Source organism: Ixodes scapularis, unplaced genomic scaffold (assembly GCF_016920785.2).
Source record: "Ixodes scapularis isolate PalLabHiFi unplaced genomic scaffold, ASM1692078v2 PGA_scaffold9__187_contigs__length_104089568, whole genome shotgun sequence".
Taxonomy (NCBI): domain Eukaryota; kingdom Metazoa; phylum Arthropoda; class Arachnida; order Ixodida; family Ixodidae; genus Ixodes; species Ixodes scapularis.
This window is the reverse complement of record NW_024609884.1, coordinates 14,457,794-14,468,535: the sequence shown is the minus strand read 5'-3', so window position 1 is coordinate 14,468,535 and position 10,742 is coordinate 14,457,794. Positions and strand designations below refer to the sequence as shown.

At 44.5% G+C, this 10,742-nt stretch overlaps 1 protein-coding gene across 1 annotated transcript; it reads right to left on the bottom strand.

Moving 5' to 3' along the window:
• Positions 1-1,731: 1,731 nt before the first annotated feature.
• LOC115317228 (protein C19orf12 homolog) lies at positions 1,732-9,491 on the bottom strand. Its single transcript, XM_040217462.3, has 3 exons — positions 9,108-9,491; positions 8,739-8,969; positions 1,732-4,477 (listed from the first exon to the last, which is right to left on the bottom strand). The coding sequence occupies exons 2-3, from the start codon at positions 8,896-8,898 to the stop codon at positions 4,218-4,220; spliced, it is 420 nt and encodes a 139-aa protein (XP_040073396.1). The 5' UTR covers positions 8,899-8,969; positions 9,108-9,491; the 3' UTR covers positions 1,732-4,217.
• Between the last annotated feature and the right edge of the window lie 1,251 nt (positions 9,492-10,742).

Sequence of the window (10,742 nt, the reverse complement as noted above, 5' to 3'; positions counted from 1 at the left end):
GGGGAAATTTGAGACGGCTTCGCAGATACTCCAACCATCGCCAGTTCTCTACGATCTATGTAGCACTTCATGCTTCATGTGACAGCGAAAGTGCTACAAGCATGAGTATGTTGGCCTGAACGATGCTTGCACTGCACGACCGGGAGTGCTTGGCAGGGACGTTGAAAGCCCGGAGCTCGCTCTTATAGGAAGTATTCAATAGCGGCCATAGCTGTGTGCGCGACTGCTGAGCGCCTGCTGATGGCGAGCTTCAACAGTTCTTTTGTAACGTGCGTTCAACACCCTCAAGATTGCCGGTCTTAGCAGCCTATTAACGTGGGCTCGTTCCGAGCATGCGCTCTAAACAGCACCCACAAATATGGCGCCCAGTGAATACTCCTTATAGCTTCGGCTACGATCACGCTTAAAGTAAAGCAGAGTATAAACGATTCCATTGGTTACAAAAATCAGAGGCCAGCCAGCACGAGCTCGCATCTGCCGCCAGTCAGAAAACGCTCGTGCGAAACGCGCCCTGAGACTCTTACTTTCTCGCACAGCACGCGAGCGCAGGGAAAAAATTCCTTCGCAGAACAAAGAGCTTTTTTTTTTTTTTTTTGCTTTTTCAAATTATTTAATTTCCAGTTTTAACTAAGGGGACCAGACGTCCCGTTTTCGCCGGGGCAGTCACGTTATAGAGGTTCATGCCAGTCGCCCGTAATTTTGTCTGAATAAGCCAAATGTCCCGTTTTTGTGGAACTTGCGAAATCTGCACCAAGCGAGTGAAGAAAGCAAGAAATGCTTACAATGCATTAGAATAAACATAGAATAAAATTATAATAAACCAGTACAGTAAGATTTTTAGCTTTCTTTGTGGCTCCACTTGCCAATAAGTTCTGTTCACAAACGTGTGCACGGGGCACTTTGCTATATTACTAAATTTGGCATGCTTAGGTTTCGCAGAATGGGTAAGAAAGGTGCTTGTGTACTCAGCTGCGCAACGAAAACCCTCAGAAAACTGTGCGTTTTCACGGTGAAATGAACAGCAGAGCATTTTCTTTTTGGTCTCACTTCGCCCCTCCCTTCACCTTTCCCATTGATGTTTCGTTTTCTACTCTGAGGAGTATGGTCATTGCTCACCCTTGTTATTACATAAGGATACACACTAAATGATTTCCGAGGACAAATGGCCATAGATAGTGGAGTCTCTCTCGGTTATTGGTGTATTTTCCATGCATGTAAAGAAATGGCCAAGCGACGCACGTGCTGCTGCACCAAATGGCACCTGAACTGCCGACCAGTCCAAAAATGTCCAGAACCATTACCGACATGTCAGCGATGCACGAGTCGTGGTACAATATTATGCGCACATGCAAACGAGCCGAACACAGGTAACAGAACTCTGTCCAAAATTTCTAAACCAGACTGGGGGTCCACTAAGCCAGGCTGGCATATTGAAGTAGTGGGTCACTCATTTGTTTTGGTAGTCCATAATAAACAAATGTTCCTGCTTCTATCTTCAGATTTCATGATCCTTCAGCTTTTGATATTATCATCATGTCAATACTCTGATAATCTGATAGAATTTTTTTTATTGTGTCAACAGAACTTGGCTGCTTGAACAGTGGAAATTACAGGCACAGGCATGGCATAGGATTATCATTCTTATTATGATACATGATGTTGGTACAATTCTGTATAGTTTATTAATAAATTCATATTGAGCCTTCTAGAGTCTAACCCCCATCACTTTAGCTTAAATCTGCTACACATTTTTTTTTTTTTTTTTAAAGATCGAGGTTTGGGCGAGTTGGTTACACATTGTCTAGATAAAACAAATGCAAAGGTATGATTGTCACTCAAATGCTATAGCAGACAGTATAGATTTTTACATGTAAAAAAAACTGAGGCTATGAGCAACACCCCATATATATCCTGAAAATGAGATCACCCGGGATTCGAACCAAGTACCCTGTACTTTGAAGGCTATGCAGAACCTCAGTGCCATGAAGGCAGTCTCAAATACTGCAGATGTGTTCATTAACATGACAGTAGTCCTGAGCCTGCTCTGACAGAGCTACCTTCGTCTGGGCATGCTGGTTTGTGAACGAAGCAGGTATATGAGCTCCAATAACATTGCCCTGTGGGGTAAGAGATCAGCATTTGTCAAGAGCACTTTAGTCGCCATACAGTAACAGATAGACACAGGCTCAACTGAGCACTGACACTAACTGCTTGAAGGCACACTGACATGCTCTATACTTCGTTTCACCGCATCTTGGCAAACGGCGAAGTAAACGAATTAGTGCGTCGGAACAAGGCACGTGACAAAATATTGTTGCTGTGCTCCCGTTCTGCAAAAGTTGTCGAATGCTTCACTCCATCACTGAATGGCTGGAGGGGACCGTGACATTTGTTCTTTGCCAAGTTAAACGGTGAAACAAAGTATAGTATGCTTTCTAAGTTTTGTACTCGTAGCATGCTTCCTAAGAAAGCTCCACCAGGATCCTCATATTTCAAAAGCAGTAAACATGACAAACTGTTTTTGTTGCAGTTGGTGCATCAGCACCTAACAGATGGCACCATTACACTGGACTAGTCAAACAATAAAAGTTGAGAGACACAGCTTCACATAAAACAATAACACTAAATGCCCATTTGATAATGCCCTCAGAATAAAATCCTACATGGTTGCAACTCAGCAAAAATGCCACAAGTCATTTTACATAAGAGGAGAAATTTTGTTGTACCATCTGTCCCTACAAGTCTTCCACGAACAAGATATGCATTGAATGAATTGCCTAATGTAAAGACACCCTGTAGCAATACAACAATCAAATGAACAGCTTCTGACAGCTTACTTTCACTGCAGAGAATGATTGTCATGCCTAATTATACTATGTCACAACTGGTTAACAAAGTATAACTATGCAATGAAACTGAGCCAACCACTTTTACGAAATCCCCGACACTTGTAGGGTTGTTTAAAGTACTTGTGGTACCTTGTACGAAAATAGGTACTTAAGGATATATTTCAAACACTTGTACCAGGTACACTTCAGGAGCACATACTTTTACTTCCTTTTGAAAATATTTTTTTTCGTAAGTTCAAAGGAACATACAGTAGTCAACCTTCAAACACATTTGGAAAAATCAATCATTGGCAAGTGGCTGAAACTATTGACACAGTCACGGCCTGGCTAATAACTGCTTCTTGGTCTGAAAACAAATACTCAGTTTTCTTCTTTTGCAATTAACTTCATAAAATGCATTTTTGGAAGAAACAGGAATACTTGAATCGGCTGAGAAAAATTCTTGGCATAATGCCTGGCATAGTTCACTAGCACATTTCAGCCAACATACTTTCTACTTTCACTGAAGTATGAAGCTGCTTTGTACTAGTGTTGTTTTAGACACCCTTTCCCCAAAACAACCCCAAATATTAAACACACATGCACACAACCTATGCATACATGGTTGGTTTGTATGTCTAGGCACATTGTGCACAGAATTCACAAATCCATCCTTAAGGCTTTCATGCACACTCCTCCGTGGGTCAAGGCCTGCGCGGGCAGATGCAAAGCGGACGCTGTATATTGTGTAGCTGTCACACTCTCCCCAATACCTGACATAATAAAAATCATACACTAAGGTGTCATACATGAGCTCTTGAAAAAAAGTAAGAGTATTCAATGTCACCACCTGGGGGATGGCATGTCACCAATTTCATATCCCAACTCACAATGGGCTGCTGTTTACTTTGTTGCATCTTTCAAGATTCTGGCAGACATTGAATTGATACAAAGCAATTGGTGAAAAGTGAATCCAGCTGTGAATTGCTTTGGAGTCCTTCAGCATTATAAAATTAACAAAGCTGCCACGCAACAGGCCATCATTTAGCATACAACAGCATTATGACCAGTACATGCAGCATTAAAAAGATGTTGCTGACCTTACAGAGAATTGAGGGTAGCCCTTAGTGACCAATCAATTCATCACCTTTAAAATTTACAACTGAAAGGACACCCCCAAAAAATAACCCGAGATGTCATTGTTCACTGCCTGCCTCGGCATCAGGATAAGGTAACCAGTTTCTAAGAGAAGCGTAAGTTTTGCCATCCCCCTCCTATTGTTAGCAATAGACCCAATAATTCAACATAGCCTGACATGCACAAGACAACACCGATATACAAGAGACAATCAATTTTTCCTTTCTACCCATTATCCCCACAAACAAGACTTCAGTCAATAATTTGTAGGTGCATCCGGTTCTGGAAGTAGTCAATGAGTGCAGCAATAATCCTCTTCTTCATGTACAGGTCTCCGGAGAGCACTGCTCCTAGTGTGACAATATCGGTGATGTCGACGTCCCTGAAGACTCGCTGGATGACCATGTACAGCTCATCCTTCTGCCTGTCGGGCATCCTGCTGATGATCTGGCCGACTGTCATAAATTGGTCCCGGGTTACCACAGCTGCCACACACCCGCCCACGGCACCACCTGGTTGACAAAGAACAAATGCCAAGGGCATGCCAATTACACACTGTTTCATCCACAAGGCTTCTTGAAAAAGCCATGTCCAGAGGCAAAACAGTGGCTGCCATTCTTGGGTTTTCCCAGAGAGCCATCTTCTGTGCAGTTCCTCGAGAGAGGGGTGTAGTTACTACAGTGTAGGTACTCCAAAGCTTCTTCTTGCCATTCTTTTTTCTCGAATTCAACACAATTTTCTAGACGCCAAACTCTTAGAGGGGGGATAAGTCAAATTTGTTGGCATGACAAAACTCTGAGCAAAAGCTTGCACTGCAGAAACCAGGGATCATTCCTGGGTTCAATCCCCACTCCTACCCGTTTCGATCTGAACAAGCATCATGTTGGCATGCTGTCACATCAGATCTACCACATGATGTACAGTCCCCTGCAAAATGAAAGGCCCACTGGGAGCGCGTGGCTGAGGCGGTGGCTGGCAGGGGCGCTGCGAGCGCCCCGGGCAATTCCATTCTGCTTCGAGGGGAGGACACTCTAAACCGAAAGCAGAAACTGATTAGTGGGTTATGGTTTAGCTGAGTTCGAGTGAGAGTCCTCCTCCGAAGCTGAATGGAGCTGCCTGGAGCGCTGGCAGTGTCCCCGCCAGCCGCAGCCTCGGCCACACGCTCCCAGTGGGTCTTTGATATTGCAGGGGACTGTAAATGAATGGTTAGTGGTCATACTGTACTGGCTTAACTGCTCATCTACAGTGCCAACCAGTGTCACCATTTCTCAAGGGCAGACCACAGACCAACCTCTCACTGTCTAAACATGCAATGTCTAATTTGCTATGTTGCCTTGCATAATCTTTGAAGCTTCTATGTCATGAAAAATTATCAGGAAAGGAAAAAAGGCACCTGTAGCAACAGTGTACAAAGTGAGCTACATGAGCCATTCAGCGTATGGACAGCAAACTATGGATGTCTGCATGCCAGCAGTGCCTTCCTGGGTTGCCGTAAAAAGTTCACTGGTACAGCTGCACTTTCAATGATTGAAGGAAATGCTATTAGGCTGTGCCAAAACTGGATGTTGTTGCATGTTCAAAGTTATAAGCCCTGTGTACACACCTGCTTTTGTAATTCGTCAGTTGCGTTTTTGTTTTTATAAATAGGGTTGCCTGTCACCTGCCCGGTTCATGCCCGGCTTTTTGGATAAAAAGCCGGTTGCCGGCCTGTACCTAAAACCGGCTGTCAATTGCCGGCTTTTCTCAACTATCCAAGCACAATTTTTATTTCTTTATTTTGGTGGGGGGAGGGGGGGGGGGGTTTATAGATATATTTTAGACCATCAACGTTATCAAGCATATATGCATATCCATTATCTATTTTAACTTAATTTTGTAAATAATGTCCTTGCATATAGATTTGTTCATTTAGCCAGAAATAAGACATAATTTTCGTAAAAGTTGTGCGTTTACTATTCAGTGTAGCACGTAAAGACAGCGATTTACCGAAGGCGACCGGAGGATGGTGAGCAAGACATCACTCTGAATCCGAGAACACAAACCTTTTGTAATTCATGATATATGAACACATGCTCGTGTTACACGAATTCCCGAGTGACCATGAGCTTTAAAGCTCATGCCGGTGCTCCTGGTCCGTACCCGTGTTCACTACCACGAACTCCAAAACCAGCGATTTTTTGAAATAGATTTATGCTCGAAATCTGCACGCTGAGCACCATGCTCAATGTCAATTAGAGCCTTTTTAATTGAAGCATTATTTGGTTCGCAGCCATTTTTATGTAAACTGCAATAATGAGTTCTCCACCTGCTGCACAAGATGAGTAGAAGTGCTAGATTTATTTTGACGCTTTCATTTTGGCTACTTAATATCCATGTACATGGATACACAACACATGGATATATGTTGTGTATCCATGTACTTATGTGTGCTATGATGTACCAATCGTCCGCAAGAAAACCGAACTCTGTTGTTTGCACCGCAAAAATAAACTAGACATCGCAGAGAGCTGAAATTCCGTCAGAACGTAGGCCCGGCCGTTCGAGCAAGATGCCAAACTTTCAGCACCGAACGTTATCTTACTTAAAAGTTACAAGCAATTTTCTGAATATTTCAGTGGAAAAATAGCGACCGATGGATCTCTCGAATACGTGGGGCTCTATGGCACCAAAAACCAAAAATGAGCAAAAATGGGCCACTTTTTCCCATGGAAAATTTCAGAAAATCACTTATAACTTTTGAATAAAATTATGGTTGGTGTTGAAACTTCGGTGTCTTGCTCGAACGGCTGGGGCTACGTTCTGACGGAGTTTGAGTTCTCCGAGATGTCTAGTTTATTTTTGAGGTGCAGAAAATAGGCTTCGGTTTCCTCGCAGACACCCGGTACTAATAGATCTATGTCAATTAAATTTACGTTTGGAAGCTCGTATCAAAATTAATTAATCTGTTAATCAATTAACGACTCTCAACAAAATCCCCTCCCCCCTCCGGAATGGGCGGTTTTATCCTCGAGGAAGGGTGGCAACCCTATTTTATAACCCCAAAACTTGGAGCTAAGAATTATATTTCGAGCAGTCAAATAAAGCCAACTACACTTGGTCAGCAGTACAGAGCCCTAACCTGGACACTCGGCAAAGAAGTTGGCGAGAAATCGGGCGGCCGTGATTGGAGAGGCGCTGAGCTTCGCCTTCACCTTGGCGTTGGCCAATCAAGGCCACCGGATTTGTGGAAGACTTTTTTGCCAAGCGTCCAGATTAGGGCCCCAGGACACCTGAAGAGCACAACACAGCAAGAATCACAGCTTTATTTTGGTTGGATCACACTTTACCGTGGCCTCAATTTAGTTTTTCTTCAAAATAATAACTGATGCACAGTGAAGGGAAGGTAGATTGTAAGACCCAGCAGTTTCCCCAGGAATTGGAATTAGGGGGGGGGGGGGGTCCAAATTTTTAGGGCAGTGAGTGCATTGAGAATAGAGGAGTCGTTGCGAATTAAGGAGGTGCCTTCAAAAAACCAAGAGGGGTAGCTACAACGCTCCTAGGGGGTGTGTAGGGAAATCACTGGAACGACCTTCCCCGAGAGATGGCCCATCCCGTTCCGAAAAATTCCGAAACATTGTCCACCGCCAATTCCCGACATCAACCGCGCGATTTGCGGTATCGGTACATGTGACAAGCGCTCTAAACAGGTTCCTGCGTGTTTATCACACCATGGAACCCAAGTATTCCTGTCTGCAAGCTGTGTGTGCAATATCAGTTACTGTAACATGCAAGTTTGCAGCAGGCTACCGCACGTTTATCACACCACAGAATGAAAATCTGCTGTATCCGCGGCCTGCGGTATCACTTACCGCGCTATATGGGTGATAGTGGGTGCCCACTCGATAGTTTTCACCATTTATCTTTTAAAAATATGTGGCGTTCATACGGGATTTTGTGTACATCAAAAAAGAGGGGGGGAGCCTTCTGCAGAGAATAGTAAAGACGGTGCAACGGAGAAGGTAGCAACTTGTTTATTTATTCACTTCACATCAAAGGCCCACTAAAGGGCATTACATTCACAACACAACCATTGCTTGAAGAAAGAAACTTCATGGGATGCCTCGGGGAGTTTCCTTGACACTTGTAGAATGTAAAGCAAATACATTAAAGAGACAAGAACATTGGTGACATTCAAGCTGCATAAAACAGGAACAGCAAATGACAGAATGATAATTCTCGAAACCAATCTTAAGTAATTACATTATTAAAACAATGACAAAATAACTAATTTGCTTAAATTACAATAATCAGGTATGTAGGCCGGTTAGTTTAGAAAGCGAACAAGTTGAGGCAGGAAAAACTTTTGTACTGGAGAGAGAATCAGTAACACTTAAGACAAGAACTACAAAGGAGAAAGAAGTGTTACCGCTGAATTACTGTGTGCACATGAATTAAAAGAAGTGACTTCTTCAAACTAATGAAGCTAGAATTATAGTGCAATTGAATGCAAAGGTGCAAGCGAGCTGGACAAGAATGGCGAAAATAATCCCTGGAGAAGGTGACGGTGGGACCAGGCGGATATTTTCGGTCGCGCACCAGTCACCTAGCTGTGTTTGGAGATTTGTGTTTGTCCTTTGTCCCTCTTGTTCCCCTTCTCCAGGGATTATTTTCGTCATTAATGAAGCTACTTTAGCTGAGGAAGAACTTTAATGCAATTAAAATATAAGAGTAATTCTGTCTTCCGTTCGATTTGGGAAATTCACGTCAAGTAATCAAAATGACTGTTCTCCTCACCCACTGCAAAGCCCACGGGCCCCATGAAGAGGGCAGCAAGCATGGCACTGGCTCCCGTGATGAGGCCCCCCTTGGCGCACTGCTTCACTGTCACTCGTAGGTTTTCTTCGTCAGACAGCCGGCACAGAAAGTCGAGCAGCTCGTCTTGGTTGACCGGCATCTCCGCAGTCTGATCGACGCACACTCCCACTTGGGCCGAGGCGCTGGACTCGAGGAAAAAGTAAGGTCCCACTGGCCAGCGCGATTTGAGTCACGACGGAAAGATCAGAGTGACGAACGAGGAACTCGGACTAAATATGAGCGGAGCGGACCTTGACCAGATTACGCGATTACGTAAGCGGGGGAAACACAAAAAGCTTGTTACATTACCTGGGCCGCCTGCTAAGTTCCTGCTGTTGCGTGCGAGTGTGCGTATTGATATTTACGTCTATCGTACTCAGCCAACTCAGCTACAAAGTAATGATACCGGAAGGACACGTCTCCCAAAGAAACCGATGCAGTGTGCGCTGGCTCGGTGACTGCGTGGTGACTGTCAACAAGGTCAACAAACCTCAAACCTACTGAAAATAGCGCGCTCGAAAACCCTATTGTTTGTCTCTTTTTTTTTTTTTTTTTCCTTCCTTGTTGTGGATGTTTGATTTTTACTGGATTGGACGTGAAAGGAGACGATTTGGATTGATATCAATGTTGCCACGTTTTCCTTTGACTATGGTGCCTGAACACGTCTCCGTCTCCGCGTCCAAAAAAGTGGCCCCTCGATCTCCGCCTTATGACGTCATAAAAGTGTCATGTTGTCGCCGGTCGCGACCCTGCCGGCGTTTTAGTAGGAATGATGTCATGGCAGACGCCTGTTCTGCCTGTTCTTCTGCAGGTCACTCTCCAATGTTACAGTTCACGGAAGATTATGCAGTCAGATGTTGCGACGCCGTGACGACAGCGACACTCGTGTTTGTTTGTGCTTTTCGCCAGCATTTCTACAACCAACCGCCAGGGGAGTAGGAGGCGGACGCAACCTCTAAAATAAAATTCGAAATAAAGAGCCTTCTGTTAAATATAAGTAATAGAAGGATCAGGCTCTACAAAAATACGACCACCCTGGCAAAAGGTGTCCTCGGGCTTTCTCGAGGCCGTCGCTTCCACCGCTCGTGAAGACCACATGAGGGCGCCAGATTAACAGGGTACTGTAGCAGAGCCGTAAATACAGAGAGTTTGGCCATTCATTCGTAAGTGTAGGCGGCAAATGAGGAAACGCCATTGGCTGAAAGCGTGCTGGGCCGTTGGCTGGGCATGTTCCAGGGCGTCTGTGGCTAACCAGATACAGAGTGGAAAACAACGCACCCTCAAGACAGTCACTCAAGTCCACACACACAAAAACAGAAAGAGACAGTTACGCAGCGCTGCGTAAGTCTCTCTTTTTATTTTTTTTTATTTTTTGTGTGTGCTTGGACAAGAAATGATGAAAGAAGCACCGACCGAGCAGTCTGGTGGTATCTTACGCGCCATGGAATCGGAAAACACACGCCTTCTGTTGGAAATTGCTTTGAGGGTGTTCTCAGTGCTTGAGGAGCTAAACATATACCTACAAGGGCGTTCGTTGACAGTTCAGGGAATGCTCCAGGTGGTGGAGTCTGCTTGTCTGCCTAGAGCACTATATAGCTCCTACGGAGCAGAGTAGCGCAATCCTTTGAACCCCGTGTTTTGCCGACAACATGGCCGACAGAGCGGCTCGGCGCGAGTCACGTGGTACTCAGGGTTCCAGGAGGCGGCCCGCCCTATGGGAGAATACATGGAGATCGACATAACACGGCTGATTAAAAAACTAACGGCGAGTTCACATTTTTCAAAACTAGCCTGTCGTGAAGTTAGTAAAGCGCTAAACACTTTATCAAAGTTTTAATAATATCGGATGCGTGTGCAAATTTTGAGAAGGCAATTTCCAAGGCAATGGCGTTTGAAGCAGACGATTTTTGCTCGCAGCGGAGATGGGCCTTTCGGGTTGGCCGG